General features: G+C 46.2%; 1 protein-coding gene across 1 annotated transcript; it reads left to right on the top strand.

The window, feature by feature from the left end:
- The first annotated feature begins 11,950 nt into the window (after positions 1-11,950).
- Best4 (bestrophin 4) lies at positions 11,951-15,319 on the top strand. Its single transcript, XM_051188330.1, is given in 13 exon segments — positions 11,951-12,102; positions 12,187-12,281; positions 12,733-12,745; positions 12,747-12,817; positions 12,820-12,963; positions 13,152-13,286; positions 13,606-13,683; positions 13,686-13,702; positions 14,432-14,624; positions 14,726-14,802; positions 14,884-14,903; positions 14,905-15,013; positions 15,122-15,319. Coding segments are annotated over 13 exon segments (1,302 nt in total).
- Positions 15,320-16,672: the final 1,353 nt, after the last annotated feature.

Below are 16,672 nucleotides of genomic sequence, written 5' to 3' on the forward strand. Positions count from 1 at the left end.
GAATTAGTTTGCTAGAGATGCCATAAGAAAATAAACAAAACAAGAAAAAACTATTTTCGTGACTTTAAAAATTGGAGGTTTTCTAGGCAGTGGTGGCTCAGGCCTTTTATCCCAGCACTCGGGAGGCAGAGAAAGTTGAATCTCTGAGTTCAAGGCTAGTGTGGTCTACAGAACTAATTCCAGAACAGAGCCAGGGCTACAAAGAGAAACCCTTCTCCAAAAACAAAAACAAACAAAAGTTGGAGGTTCATGATCAAAGTGTAAGCAGGAGTGATTTCTTCTTCTCCTCCTCCTCCTTCAACTTTCCTTTTTGTTTGTTTTTCAAGACAGAGTTTCTCTGTGTAGCCCTGGTTGTCCTCTCTGTGTAACAGCCCTGGCTGTCCTAGAATTTACTTTGTAGACCAGGCTGGCCTCAAACTCACAGAGATCTGCCTGTCTCTGCCTTGCATGAGTGCTGGGATTAAAGGTATATGCCACCACTGCCCATTAATATTTTCATAAATTATTCTTAAAAATTCTGCCTCTGTCTCTTATGTGTGTGTGTGTGAAAATGCAGATGCCAAGCCAGACGTTGGAGGCACACACCTTTAATCTTAGCACTAAAGAGGCAGAGGCAGACGGATCTTAGTGAGTTCAAGGCCAGCCAGGACCGTCACACGGAAAAATCCTGTCTCAGAAAAAAAAAGAAAAAAGAAAAAAAGAAAGAAAAGAAAAGAAAATGCAGGTGCAAAAAAGAAGACAGAATTTAAGGCTCAGAGGTCAAGAGCACTGACTACTCTTCAGGAAAACCTGGGTTCAAGTCTTAGCATCCACATGGCAGCTTATAACTGTCTGTAACTTCAGCTCCAAGGGATCTGACACCCTCACACAGACATGCATGCACACATGCATGCAGGCAAAACACAAATGAATATAAAAAAGTAAGACAGAATTTAAAATTATATTTTGTGTGTGTGCATAAATGTTTATGTTGGGTGAGTAAATATGGAGCAGGAATTGGTTCTGTTAATCCCAAAAATGGGAGGAGAAAGACTACCGACCCAAAGCATCATGGTTAAATTAATTCAAACAAGCTATTCATTAAAGCAAGCTTTTTTTTTTGTTCATGGACTGCTTCCCTGTGGGTTCAAGGGTTCAAGAGGTCAGTCAGCCTTGGATGTAAGGAAGGCATGGTGTTACTTTATCTCCTTTGTTCTCCTCCTACTCATTCAGGGAACCCCCAACATTCTCAGGGAACCCCTTTTTTCCTTTCCGCACACTAGAGCCCTTAAGATGGCCATGTGCCAGTATGCCATCACAGTCTTTGCCCTGTGCAGAGGCCGTTCTACCTTGTCCTTCTGAATGATAAGATCTCCTTTGGGCTGAGATGTCTGGTGTCTGATGTGTTCTGTACCATTTCCAGGGCCACTTCAGTCATGGCATAAGCCAAGTGTGATGCCACAGGCCTGTAATTCTATCACCTAAGAGATAGAGGTTGGAGGATCAGGAATTCAAGGCCATTCTCAGCTTCATAGCAAGTTCCAAGGCAGCCTGGGCTATACTAGGCCATCACTAGACAAAAGAAATAATAATAATAATAATAATAATAATAAATACAAGCCCTAACAAGTTCAGAGTAACTGAACATTGCAAGGGCCAGACCTGAAAAAGCTTTGCAAAATGTGTGTGTGTGTGTGTATGTGTGTGTATGTGTCTTGGTTACTTAGAGGAAGCCAAATTTGAATTTGAGAAAGCAGTTATTTGGAGTCTGAAAACATAGCCAGGATCAAGAAATGGGTTTTGGGAAATGCGGAGGGGCAGAATAGCCTTAATGGGTTTCTGGGAGAGGGAACTGGTGCTGTGGTCCCATGATGGTCCCTGGCCCTCCTTTCCAGTAGGAGGGCCAAGTATTGATGCTAAGCTTAAGGCTGCTCTTTCCAAGCCTGAGACTTGAGCTCAGGCTATGTGACTCATTTTTGCTACAGAAGACAAGGGCCCTTGATTGAATTCTAAGAGTAAAATACGGGTTACCAGTCTTGCATGGCAAGCCTCTTCACCCACTGAGCTACCTAACCATCTCCTACATTTTGTTTTTCGTTCACGTGGAAATTTTACTGTGTATTCCATGCTGGCTCCAAACCCATGAGGTGGGCTGAGGATGTCCCGCCCTCTCCCTATGCCTTCTTCCATTGGCTTTGGTCCTCAGAGCCACAAGAGGGCTTCAAGACTCCTGTAGACACACCTGTTGTTTTCATTCCCTCTCCAATGTTAGAGCCTGTTAAGAAAGTGATCTATGAGGGCTGGAGAGATGGCTCAGTGGGTAAGAGCACTGACTGCCATTCCAGAAGATCTGGGTTCAATTCTCAGCTCACACCTGTCTCTAACTCAGTTCCAGGGAATCTGACACCCTCAACCCAGTTCTCATAAAATTTAATTTAAAAAAAAAAAAAGTGATCTTCCACAGAGCTACACTCCCAGGTAACTGTTCATGGGACATTAACAATGCGTTTGAGCCCTCCTCTGGGAATCAGGATACTAAATCTTTCTGGATGCTGTCTTCTCCCTCAACCCTCATGTCAAACCTGCGCACCTCTCCCTGTGAAACCTGCCCCCCACCTAGGGCCCTCCCTGGTTCCAGGCCCTGGCCTAGGCAATTAGTGTGTTGATTGTTCCCAGTCAGCCTATGATAAGGAAATGATTATAATCCTCACAAGGAAATACAAGCTCACAGGGGTGGAACGCTTTCCCCAAGGTCAGCTCCCAGCTAATCCCAGCTGGTCCTGTGTCCTTGTGCCTGTCCACCTCGTCACTGTCCCTCTTCCTAGCTCTCTTTCCCTTCCGAGTGTGAGGTTGGGCTGGACCTGCGACTTTTCTGACCTCTCTGTGTCCATCCCGGATGTTGCTGTCAGGCCTCCTGCTCCGGTTCCCTTGGCAAGTTGGAGTCAGTATCTCTTGATCAAAACCTAAGGGAGGAGGCGAGTCAAGAATAAGAGGTGTTGGGGGCTGGAGAGGTTAAGAGCACTGCCTACTCTCCCAAAGGTCCCAAATTCAATTCCTATCAACTACATGGTGGCTCACAACCATCTGTAATGAGGTCAGAACGACATATATTCAGGCATAACACTGTGTACATAATAAATGAATCTCTCTTTCTTTTTTTTTTTTTTTTTTTTTTGAGACAGGGTTTCTCTGTAGCTTTGGAGCCTGTCCTGGAAATTGTGCCACCAACGCCCAACCAAATAAATGAATCTTAAAATAGAAAAGAATAAGAGGTGTTTTGAACATTGGTGGCACATGCCTTTTGTCCCTGCACTTGGGAGGCAAAGGCAGGCAGATCTGTGTGAGTTTGAGACCAGGCTGGTCCACAAGAGCTAGTTTTAGGAGAAAAGAAAGAAAGGAAAACAAACAACAAAAAGACTAAGAGGTGCCACAAAGGTTAGGCTTCAGATTCTGGAGGAAACGCTGGGTTAATCAGTAAGGAGGCCCCAGGACCTTGGTGCTGCTCCAGCCCACCTCCTGGGTTTGGAGGAGAGAACCAATTCACCTACACACAGAATAAGCAAATAAATACATGTAATTTTAAATTTTAAGGGGCTAGAGAGAGATGGTTCAGAGGTTAAGAGCACTGGCTGCTCTTTCAAAGGTCTTGAGTTTAACTCCCAACAACCACGAAGTGGCTCATAACCATCTGTAATGAGATCTGGTGCCCTCTGCTGGCCTGCAGGGATACATGCAGGCAGAATATTGTATACATAATAAATCGTCAAAAAAAAAAATTAAAGCAAGTCAGCTCATGACTGTAATCCCAGCCCTTGGGAAGCAGAAGCAGGTGGATGGATCTCTGTGAGTTCAAAGCCAGCCTGGTCTACATACTGAGTTCTAGGACAGCCAGGGCTACAGAAAGAACTTGTCTTAAAATATAAAATAAGGAAGGAAAGAGGGAAGGAGGGAAGAAGGAAGAAAGGAAGAAAGAGAAAGAGAGAAAGATTGATTTAAAGCAGGAGGTTGGGAGGGGAGACTGGTCAGTCAGTAAAGTAGTTGCTGTCCAAGCATGAGGGCCGGAGTTTGTCCCTGGAATCCATGGTGGCACGCCCTTATGACATGGAGACAGGTAAGTCCCTGGAGCTGACTGGCCAGCCTGGCTTAATCCACAAGCCCTAGGTTCTAGCGAAAGACCCTGTCTTAAAACACAAAGTGAACAGTTCCTGAGGAATGACACCCAAGGCTGACCACTAGCCTCCACCTGGGGATACATGAGTAAGAACAGCTGGACAGAGAGAGACAGAGAGAGAGAGAGAGAACAAAGACACCCAGAGAGAGAGGCAGGGGGAAAGGGAGAGAGAGAACCCTCCACAGATCATGCATTCACACAGAGACAGAAACAGAGGAGAGCACAGCAGACATGCATACAGAGAGACAGAGAGAGAGCTTGCATGCACACACATACACAAGGATTGAGAATTCAGCTCCGTTGGTAGAGTGTCCAATTCCCAATACAGCATAACACTGGGTGTGGTGATATTCATCTGTAATCCCAGCACTTGGGAATTGGGAGCAGGAGGATCACATATTCAAGGTCATCCTCATCAACCCAGGGAGCCTGAGGTGACCCTTATTCCGCCCCACCCCCACACAATTGCTAATGGCCAGACTATACTTCCTGCTTTGCTCTTGCTCATCTGAGTACTTTGTATATTAACTAATGTTCCCAGCAACTCCATGCAATTGGTATTGTCATCTCCAGCTCCTCTTGGTGAAATCCACTGATTAAGCATAAAGTTAGGCTGCTATGATGACACACGTCTATGATCCCACTTAGAAGGTGGAGGCAGGAGGATGAGGAATTCCAGAGCCTGATCTGTTACACAGTTTGAGGCTAGCCTGAGCTTCATGAAATGCTGTCAAAATAAATAAATAAAATCAGCTTGTCTGAGGTCAAGAAGCTTGGAGAGCTTGGGAATGTGGGCAGCCTGGCTGCATACCCCATGCTGTTAAGTCCTCAGCCACATATCCAGCACCACTATGGGGGAGGGGAGGCATGGTAGGCAGGACCAACAAGAAGAAAATGGAGAGGCAAAGCAGGGCAGGTGATTCATGGACCAAATGGTCCCCTTTCTGGGATCATAAAGCTGGGAGAAGGGGACCCCCTCCTCAGTGGGAAGGGAGATAAGGTAATTTAGGGGGCCGTGCAGGAGGGTTCCTTCTCCTTCCTGGGGCAGGGTTCCAGGTCATGAACTTTTTATCCTGACTCTGTGGGAAATTCACAAAACAGGGAGCTGATATCAGGTACATGTGTGAGGCTCCTGAAGGTATGGGGCACAGAATCTCAAGGAAGCGAGGGAGGGAGGGAGGGAGGGAGGGAGGAAGGGAGGAAGAAGGGGAATGGTAAAAGCCAAGATCAGGATAAGAACAGAATCCCTCCAACTGGGCAGTGGTGGGGCACATTTTTAATCCCAGCACTCGGGAGGCAGAGGCAGGTGGATCTCTGTGAGTTCCAGGCCAGCCTGGTCTACAGAGTGAGTTCCAGGCCAGTCAAGGCTGTTACACAGAGAAACCCTGCCTGGAAAGAAAGAAGAAGAGTCTACCCTTTACCTTGATTTGGAGGGGCAGTTGGTTGGAGACAGGGTCTCATGTGTCCCAGACTCTCTGGCATTTTTAGCTCTCCTTTCAGAGAGGCACTTGCTGGTGAGAATCCTATCGCAGTGTGGATGAAAGGCAGGCCAAGGTTAAGTGGGCAGCCTCTGTGCTACAAGGGTAAAAGGAGCCACCTAGACCTCTCCCCACTCTGAGATCCTAGTTCTAACTTGATTGTCTTGGCTTTTATTTGAAGGCCCTGGTGGTTAGTGCTTGTAATCCCAGCAACTGGGAAGCTGAGGCAGGAGGATAAATTCTAGGTCTGCCTGGGCTGCGTGCTGACATCCCATCTCAAAAAAAAAAGCAAAAATAAACAGGGCACGGTGCTTCATGCTCTTAATCCCAGCAATCAGGAGGCAGAGGCAGGCTGATCTCTATGAGTTTGGGGCCAGCCAGATCTACATAGTGTGTTCCAGGACAGCCAGGCTATAGAATACAGAGTCCCTGTTTCAAAACAAAGGAAGTAACAAAGAAGAATTCACAAAATAATCAACTTTTATAAAAAGTTACACTAAGCAATCAACAAACAAAACAAGACTGAAAAGGGCTGCTGGCCAGAGCTTTTAGCAAGTAAATGCTCCTGCTTCCAAGATGATGATGCGAGTTCAATCCCCAGGACCCATAAGACAGAAGGAGAGAACTGACTCCTAGAAGTTGTCCCTCTGGTGGCCACTCTCCTGACAAGGAAGCAAGTGCACAAATTAAACATAATCACCCCCAAGGCTCAGAAGAGGAAAAAGTGTAAGAACCAGAGCTGAGGAGTCCTTGAGAGAACGTGTCTGTAGAAATGACAGGATAGATATGCTTAGGGACTCACAGGACCTGTGGTTGCCTGAATAAGACCAGCACATGATCAAGCCAGGCAATGGAGGAGGAAGAAATTGGTAAGCCCTCACCTCGAACTGAGGAACTATGGACAGTTCGAGGCTTCCAGGAGGAGAAAGTCAGATTTGTAGATTTGTTAAGGGTGTGACCTCTGGTAGGTTGACCATATGCCAGTGGATTGCCCTATACTCAGGAGTACATGGGCAGCACAAATTAGACTTGACGGTTATGAGAGAGAGGGAGAGTGTAACGAGTACGGTTTTTCCGCCTGCTGCCCGGTCTTGTCCTGCTACCATGCCACCAGCCCCAAATAACACACAGAGACTCTGTATTTGATACAATACTGTTGGCCCGGTTACTTGTTACTTATCGGCTAGCTCTGCCTTTAATTATTAACCCATTTCTATGTATCTTCACATGGCCTTCTCTTACCGGGGGAGGCGGCTGGCGTCCAGCTCTCTCCAGACTCTCCATCTTGACTCCTCCTCACTACTTCCTATTTCCTCCTTGTCTCCTAGTCCCTCCTATCTTCCTTTCCTATTGGCCAACAGTGCTTTATTATTAACCAGTATGAGAAACATATATACATAATGGCATCTCCCATCATCTCCTCTTTTCTGTCTAAATAAAAAGAAGGGTTTTAACCTTAACATAGCAAAATATATCACATAACAGTTATCAAATAAGAATCACAGTTAACACTATTTAGTCCATTAACATTTAGCAAGATTTGAAGAAAATATTCCATCATCTATCATATCTTTGTGTGTCTAAAGTCTAAGTAACTTATCTTTAATACTAAGGAAAACTGTAACCATAACTCTCTGTCTTCAAGTCCTTCAAAGACCACAGAAGGGTAATATATAAACTCTAGAAATGACAGAGACAACTTGCCTTTTCAGTCACCCGAAGTTCTTCTGTAATCTTCCATCTTCAGCCCATAGGCCATAGTATGTCTGACAGACTCTCCAGTAAAGCAGAAAACTTTAAACTGTCTTCTTTATTGGCAGTTTGTCAGTCACTTTTCTCTGTGTCCTGCATACTGTCTCGAAGACTCTTCCATGAAGCAGGATCTCTGTAGCAATGTCCATCTTGAATCAGGAGTCACTTTCCTGTGGGTCCTGCATGTCCAGTTTATACATCACAAAGTCAAACAGTCCAGACAAGAGCAGTATCTTGTCCAAATGGCTAGTCTTGCCATATTGGAAGCAAACGTCATAATGCATTTCTTCGATGTCCATCTTCCTTTCTGGTGCAGGTGGTATTGCCAAGAGCAATTATGTCTCACTGTCACGAAAACCCTAAACCATTTTAAATGCCATATTCTGTAGGTCTTTGAAAGGTTTGAAGAATGCCTATTTATCTCAAATACATCTCTGTGTATCTTGAAAACCTAACTAACTTAACTCTAAGCTTTGACTATCATAGGTAATTATCTATAATCTGTACTACATTATACATTACATTTCTAAATAAGCTATACAAACAAGAGGAGAAATATACATATGACAAAATTGACCTTAAATTGTATCAATAAATGAAAATCCATTCCAAAACAAACTATGCATATCTATACCATAATTCCCTTTTTACCTTTAAAAAGATATTGGTTGTGATCCTTAACCATTTATAACCAACCCCATTTAAATGAAAACCAACATTTATAAACAATATTTGGGAATTTGGGCGTAGTTCTTTCTAAACTACTTCCTGCTGGTAGGGGGCGCTGTCATGGGGGATCCTAAGAAGATGCAGTAATCCTGGCTGTAGTCTGCAAGACTGCCTTGTCCAAGCTGTTTTGAATGTTGGATCATCAGGAACTCTGTTTCAGGGGGTCTGGCTTGCTCAAACCACATTAGTCTGGAAGGAATCCACAGCTTTTCAATTTCTGTGGAAACAAAAATAGAAATCCTTTTCCCCAGTAACTTGTCCTTGAACTTAAATTTTTGAGTCAAAGCATTTTTAAAATATATAAATTGAATTAATGCAGCAGCATTTCCTTTATCAGTTGTTGTTATTTTCTCAGCAGGTAAACAATGAAGAGACAACACAATAGCATACAATAACCAGATTCTCTCTGAGCTTTTCATCTTTATGTGGCTTTATTATTACTCTGTTTCTTTTACTTTTTATTTTTTGAGACAGGTTTCTCTGTGTAACTCTTATCTGTCCTGGAATTCACTCTGCATACCAGGTTTACTTTGAAATCACAAGAGATCTGCTTGCCTCTGTCTCCTGAGCACTGGGATTAAAGGCGTGTGCTACAACACCCAGTTCCTCTTTGTCTCTTTAAAACCATTTTTCTTTTCATGTCTACATATATTTTAAAACACACTGTAAACCTTTAGAGGTTTTTCTTAATATGAATCTGTCTTTACTGTAAATCTTTATCTTCATCTGGCCACAAGTCCTTTATCTGGTAAACAACAACATTGCTAAAATGAAAGTCATAGCTGCATCAGCCACGGTTTACCAAAGATGGTGGCGGGTACTTTTACCCGCCAGCACAGAAAGCTGTGCTCACCGCCTTGGTCTGCACTGCCACCCAGAAAGCATGCTGCCGGCTTGGAGATGTGGTCACTGCCATTGCCATCTCTCATACACACCAATAAATTGTTAGCAGAGTTATTTAAAAGCTGTGCGGTTTTTTGCCGCTTAAGCTGAGTCAGGAATCTTCCCTTAAAGGAGCCGAACAATCTGCGTGTCTCTAGCAAGTCAGAGTCCAACTGAGAAAAATGCTGCTACCAAGAAACCTTGCTTATCTCTGTTCTTTTGTTTCTAAAACCCATTTTTAACCTTTTGTTAAATTTTAAGTGGAAGTTCTTACTAGCCACGTTGGGCGCCATCTGTAACGAGTACGGTTTTTCCGCCTGCTGCCCGGTCTTGTCCTGCTACCATGCCACCAGCCCCAAATAACACACAGAGACTCTGTATTTGATACAATACTGTTGGCCCGGTTACTTGTTACTTATCGGCTAGCTCTGCCTTTAATTATTAACCCATTTCTATGTATCTTCACATGGCCTTCTCTTACCGGGGAGGCGGCTGGCGTCCAGCTCTCTCCAGACTCTCCATCTTGACTCCTCCTCACTACTTCCTATTTCCTCCTTGTCTCCTAGTCCCTCCTATCTTCCTTTCCTATTGGCCAACAGTGCTTTATTATTAACCAGTATGAGAAACATATATACATAATGGCATCTCCCATCAGGAGAGAGAGAAGGAGAGAGAGGGAGAGAATGAATTGGAGAGTAGGCAGTTGAGTAGAAGGGATGAATATGATCAAAATACATTGTATGAAATTCTCAAAAATTATTAAAAATGCTGTATTTTGGAGCTGGATAAATGGCTCAGCAGTAAAGAGCTCTTGCAGAGAGACTGACTTTAGTTCTCAGTATCTACCTCAGGCAGCAAACAATAGCCAGGACTTCAGCTCCTCTGTGAACCCATGCTGCATATAGTACCCATACATAATTCACCCACACACCATACATAAAATAAAACAAACCGGCACTTGGAAGGCAGAGACAGGTGGATCTCTGTGAGTTTGAGGTCAACCTGGTCTATAGATCTACAGAGTGAATTCCAGGACTGGCTCCATAGCTATGGAGAAACCCTATCACTAAAAACCAAAAATAAACAAATAAATAAAACATTTAAGAGAAAGCAAGTTGTCAGGTGGTGGTGGCTCACATTTTTAATCCCATCATTCGGGAGGCAGAGGCAGGCAGATCAAGCCATCCTGGTCTACAGAGTGAGTTCCAGAATACACAGAGAAACCTTGTTTCAAAAAACAGAGAGAGAGGGAGAGAGAGTTCCTGAAAGCATTCAGGAGTCAAAGCCTTGGACACAGCACTTGAACAAATGTGTATTGATGTTTAATAAGGGTCAGGAGAAACAAATAGGCCGAATAGATGTTTATTCAGGGAGAAATAACTCACAACCTAGACAGATGAACACCAGCAGGTTCCTGGTCCCAAAGATGCCTCCGGATGCTCTCCTGTCCCCATGCTGCAAGCAAGAGAGCTCTCTCAGCCCCTCCTCAGACTTAGTTCCCCCAGGTAAGGTCTGGCCCTGTCTCCACCCCAATGGGCGTGGTCTATGCCACAGGTGCAGACAAGGTGAATATCTCACAACAGATGTGCATCATGCATGGATTTGGAAAGTGCCTGACCAGGAGGACCCCCAGAGCCTGGGACAGAAGGCTGACACTGTGTTGAGGCTACTGGTGTCAAGGACACTGATCTCCAGTGCTCAAGTCCTGCTCTAGGCCCAATCGGGCAACTCCTAGCTTTTCAAGCTCAGAAGCTGTGACTTTGACTCCTGCCTCCAACATGACCTAGTGGTGTGACCTTGGGCACACCTGGAACCTAATCTGTGAAACTGGGATGGTTCCTACAAGATGAGGATGTGATGAAGATTCCCTGAGAGGAAGATAAAATGCGGTCCTTGGCATGGTCTGTCTCTTGAGTTAGCACTCTGCTATCGGCCGCTGATATCATGGCAACAGTTTACCCTGAACTGTCATATCACCTGGAGCATAGGATAGCAATCTCTATTGTCCCTAGTTTAAAGGACATGGCATCAACTGTGCAAGTGGCGGGGTCAGGACACATGGCACTTTAGGTCCTCAAAGACCAGCCCAGCCCCACAGGGTTGGCAGCACACACCCCGTTCCCAGGGGCAGCCAGATGACAGCCTCCATCCATCAAGGACAGTACCAGTCCAGCCTAACTTTATGGACCAAGCAGCTACTTCAGAATGAAGAGCAAAGACTGGTGCAGGTTCTCCAAGGCTGCACCTGAGGCCAGGTAGGCAGGTGTGAGTGGGTGAGAGGGTCCCGGTGCTTGGGACCCAGGTGAACAGATCTCAAGGAGAAGCTCCAAGGAAAAGTAGTGGCTCTGGTTTGGAGTTGGGTATGGTTTTATTTATTTATTTTTATTTTATATGTATTGATGTTTTGCCTGCATGTATGTCTGTGTGAGGGTGTCAGGTCTTAAGAGTTACAGACAGTTGTGAGCTGCCACGTGGGTGCTGGGAAATTGAACCCAGGTCCTCTGGAAGAGCAGACAGTGCTCCCAACTACTGAGCTGTCTCTCCAGCCTCCTGTTTGTGTTGAGACATGGCCTTGCTATATAGCATGGGCAGGCTTTGAACCAGTGACCTCCTGCGTTGACTTCCTGAGTGCTGGGATTTTTGGCATGTGCCATTGTACCTAGCAAATTGGGGCTCTGTCCTCAACACTTCAGAATCTAGTGACCTCTGCCCCAAATGTGGAAAGGTTGTGGAAAATTTCTGTATGAGGGGCACAGAGCTCAGCCCTACTTTGCTCAACTCCATCCTGGCTTCAACCAATGATGTTCTGCAGAGGATGGTTTGTCTGTCCTACAGCATTTTAGCCCCTTGTCTCAAGGCACAGGGGGAAGATGAGTGACCAGAGATGAAAAGACTTTGCTTGGGGTGCTAGGCTTAGTGACAGACAGCTCTGTGACCTTCTGCATCAGGTCCCAGCACCATGATGGTATCTTACACTCTCAAAGTGGCAGAGGCGCATTTTGGAGCCTTCTCTGGCCTGCTCCTTCGCTGGAGGGGCAGCATCTACAAGCTCCTGTACAAGGAGTTCCTGCTCTTCGGTACCTTATATGCTGTGCTCAGCATCACCTATTAGTGAGAGCAGCTCTGAGTCCTGGCCTATAAGGACCTGTGCTGCCGGCCTCCTCCTAACCCAGGTCTCTGCGTGATGTGCCCTAGGCTGCTGCTGACCCAGGAGCAGAAGCATATTTATGCCCAGGTGGCCTGGTACTGCAACCACTTAGCAGACCTCATCCCCTTGTCCTTCATGCTGGGTAAGCCCCCCTTGTAGTTTTCCCTACTCTGCTGACCATGTTCTCTGACCTTGGGGTTGAGGTGACAACTCTGGGCAGCAATAGCCTGGAGTCAACTAGCAGAAGGGCCAGATCCTGGGTCCACAGTTTCCTCCTCCGGGTTCTTCCTTGCCTGTTATTTGCTGGATCCTCAATCTTCACTGGCACAGAGACACCCGTTGGCTTTATAACCCCACACTGGGTACTTAAGGGGAACTACAGAGAAGGGATAGCCCCTCCCTACCCTTATGGAAGAAAGGTCTCAGAATCAACATTAACTTCACCTCGGACTCCCATTTCCTTTTCCCTGGAAGTTTGTATTCTCTGCCTCTTTCCTGGCCCGACTTTCCCAGCAGTGGGACCAGAAGGGCAACAGAGTTCAAAGTATTATCTCCCTAGCGTCTGGCACCTGTTATCCATGGTGGCTCACTAGGTTTCTACGTGACTGGTGGTGAACCGCTGGTGGTCTCAGTACACAAGCATCCCACTGCTGGATCAGTTAATGTGTGTCATGTCAGCTTTGTGCACGGTGTGGATCAGAGTGGCTGTTTATTATGCCGAACTGTCATCTGCTATGCCAACCTGGCATTGGTGCTGGTACTGCGTTCCGTGAGTACCCCTGTGCTCAAGCACTTCCCCACTATGGAACACATGGTGGATACAGGTACGCGGTGGGTGAGTGGCTGGATGCTATCGTCTTCTTGGCTTTCCTCCTGTGATGGAAAGGTCTGACCCTTAGGGGGCGCTCCAGGATTTCAGGGAAGCCAGTGAGTTTAAGGGAGAACAGTCAGATGCTGAACCACTAGCGTCCCCTGGGGACAGGAGACATCTGCACCTTCTTCATTCTGGCAGGTTTCACGTCTCAGGAAGAGAGGAAAAAGTTTGAGAGCTTGAAATCTGACTTTAACAAGTACTGGGTCCCTTGCGTCTGGTTCACTAACCTAGCCGCTCAGGCCCACAGGGATGGACAAATCCGTGACGACATCGCATTGCTTTAGGATTTGAATCCCAGGTTCTATCTCTAGCTTCAGAATCAAAATTTTGGTACTTGACACTTAAAAGGCACCAGCTATATACCACACACTTTTTTTTTTGGCAGAGGGGATAAGATTACTCTCCATAGATCAAGCTTATCTGGAACTCATTATTTAGCCCAGGCTGGCCTCAAACCTATGGCAATCCTGCCATCTTCTCCCAAACTTTGGAATTACAGGCACCAGCCACTAGACCTAGCTACTGTGCCCTTTGGAAGCATGTCTTACTCTCATTTAGTCCTCATCTTCCTTCCTTGTCTCCTCCAAACTCCCCCTCATCTGCTTTCTCTAGGAGCTGAACAAGTACCGTGCCAACTGCAGCATGTTGTTCCACTATGACTGGATCAGCATCACCTTGTCTACACCCAGGTAACTGTTGTTACTTGCCCAGCTCAGGCGTGAGATACCAAGGGGCAGAGAAGGTCTTCACGTGGGCAAGTCAGTCTCAGGAGGCACTGAACCCTCAAAAGCCTTCCTCCACACCCATAAAGATCACTTTGTCCTGAGCTAGGCAGTGGTGGCACATGCCTTTAATACTAGCTACTCAGCAGAAGCAGGCAGAGCTTTGAGTTTGAAGCTAGTCTGGTTTACAGAACAGGTTCTAGGCCACCCAGGGCTACACAGAGAAACACTGTAGAAAAACAAAGATTATCCTGTCTTGCCTAGAGTGGTAGCACACTTCTTTAATCCCAACACTTGGGAGATAGGGGCTGAAGGACCTCTGTGAGTCCCAGTACAGCCTGGTTTATATAGCAAGCTTCAGGACAAGCTAGGGCTACACAGAGACCTGTCTAAAAAAGATGAACCAATCGGGTAGAGAGATGGCTCAGAGGTTAAGGATCTGAGTTCAATTCCCAGCAACCACATTGTGGCTCACAACCATGAGATCTGGTACCTTCTTCTGGCCTGCAGGCAGAACACTGTATGCAAGATAAATTAAGTAAATCTTAAAAAAAAAAAAAAATTAAAAAAAAAAAAAAAAGATGAGCCGATCTCCATTGTTGCTTAATTACCTGTTAGACCCCTCTAAGCCCTCAGAAACAGGGATAGATTTTCTTGCTGTCCCAGGTACTCTGGCCCTTGCTTTTCCCTCTTCAGGTGGTGATGATAGCTGAATATTCCTTCTTTGCCCTATCCCTACAGTTTGTGGAGCCAGAAACAGGGGCTACCAAAGGTCAGGGGTCTCTGGAGCCAGGCAAGGAGCCCTCTCCAGACATGGGGAACCTGGACATGTTCGTTCCTCTGACCACATTGCTGCAGTTTTTCTTTTATGCTCGTAGGCTCAAGGTTGGCAAGGATAGTCATTGTCACTGCAATGTTGGGCTGTCCGGGGATGGGGTGGGGAGAGACTGCGCCTAGAAGACACTAACTATTCCGGCCATGCATAGGGAGCTGAACAGCTCATTAACCCGTTTGGTGAGGATGACGGCAACTTTGAGACCAATCAGCTCATAGACCGAAACCTGCAGGTTAGGTGTGGGGTAGGGGACTGGGGGCAGAGCTAGCTAGGTGTGCAGAGGGAAAATGTTTGTGGCCTACTGCTTGCCCAGGTGTCCCTGCTCTCTGTGGATTATGTGCCTACAACTGCCTCCTGCCGAGAAGGATCAATACTGGGATGAGGCCCAACCTCAGCCACCCTATATATGGTGGCCACAGCTGCTGAGTCACTTTCAATCTGCGGTGAGTCTGGATTTGCCATGGAAACCGGTACTTGGTCCCTGGCCACCCTATGGGGATACAAACAAGTCCTGGTCCCCAAGGTCTGACCTGCCTGTAGCTGCCACACAGACCCTGCTGCTGGGCCACTTGTTGGGTGCAGGAGTGCTCTCGCCCGCTGTTAAGTCTGCAGAACTACGGCTGAGCCAAGCATGCTGCACCCCCAGGACCCAGCACTTGCATGGCTTCAGAACTGAGACAGGTGGCGAGGAGGCTGCCAGCAGAACAGATGAGGCTGAGGAATCTGGGGATGAAACCCTGGTACCTTAAGAATCCCAGGCCAGTGGCTGCCACCAGGCCTTCTCCCCCAGCTGCATTATCACATCAGATGCCACTCTGAGCAACTCTTCTGCAGTGGGTTGGCCACTGTCTTTTGAAAGCAAAGATGGCAAGGAGTTAGAACTGGGGATAGGGTGTCTCCTTTAGCTCGAGAGTGGGAAATTGCTTAGGGAAGCAAAGCTAGAATGAAGAAATGGCCAAATATGTAGGGCTAGAAGACATAGACAAGGCTGTCTTTCCAGGTGTCAGGGAGCTAGGCTAGTGCTCAGCATCTTTGCATTGCATTTGATTTAGTACTGAGCCCAGGAAGTGGTATTTCCAGCTTGGGGACAATGCTGTGGGGCTGGCCTAGGACAGCTATTTCAGAATCAAGTGTGAAAAAAATTAGATCCTGCAGGGTGTGCTGTGGGACCCTTATCTGCAAGGCTCACTTTTTGTTTATAATAAGAATATATCCACTTGTTCATTGTGAACAGACTGTATGATTTGGTCTTTACTAGGACATAGGTGGAATTAGGTTTGGGAACTTGCCCTTGGTGACCTAGCACTAAGAGCAGTTGTATAAATGAGCTCTTCTGACTGTGCTCTTATGAAAGGTTAGCTAATGCCTGAACAAAGGAACTAAAGACAGAAACACTGGAGTATTGACAGGATCTCACTAATTGTCCAAGCTGGACTCAACTGTTGATTCTATCTCACATTTTCAAGTAGTACAGGTTTATGCCAACGGGACCCAGCCCTACCAGAGTCCCAAATTTAAAAGTAGTTATGAACCAGGGAGTGGTGGTGCACGCCTTTAATCCCAACACTTGGGAGGCAGAGGCAAGTCAACCTGAGTTCAAGGTTAGCCAGGTCTATAGGCTCCAAAGCTACAGAAAAACCCTGGCTCAAAAAACAAAGTACTTAGGTGCATGAATGTCTATACATATTAAGTGTACCCCGTACAGTGCCCAGAGTCACCAGATCCCCTAAAAGAGCATATGCCTTAACTCCTGGAACCTCAAAGGTGACCTTTGTGAGCTGCCATCTGAATACTGGGAAGTGAACTGAGTGCTCACTTTAAAAGAGTCACTGAGCCATCTCTCCAGCTCCCTCCAATGTTTTTTTTTTTTTGAAGGTTTATTGTGTATACAGTGTTCTCTCCTCATGTAGAGATCCAGTTGTGAGTCACCATGTGGTTCTTGGTAATGGAGCTCAAGACCTCTGGAAGAGCAGCCAGTGCTCTTAACCACTGAGCCATCTCTCCAGCCCCAAGACCACTCCAATTTTAAAAGTGAAGTTATGCCTTTAATCCCAGCACTTAGGAGGCAGAAGGTAGATCTCTGTGAGTTCAAGGCCAGCCTG

Source organism: Phodopus roborovskii, unplaced genomic scaffold (genome assembly GCF_943737965.1).
Source record: "Phodopus roborovskii unplaced genomic scaffold, PHOROB, whole genome shotgun sequence".
Taxonomy (NCBI): domain Eukaryota; kingdom Metazoa; phylum Chordata; class Mammalia; order Rodentia; family Cricetidae; genus Phodopus; species Phodopus roborovskii.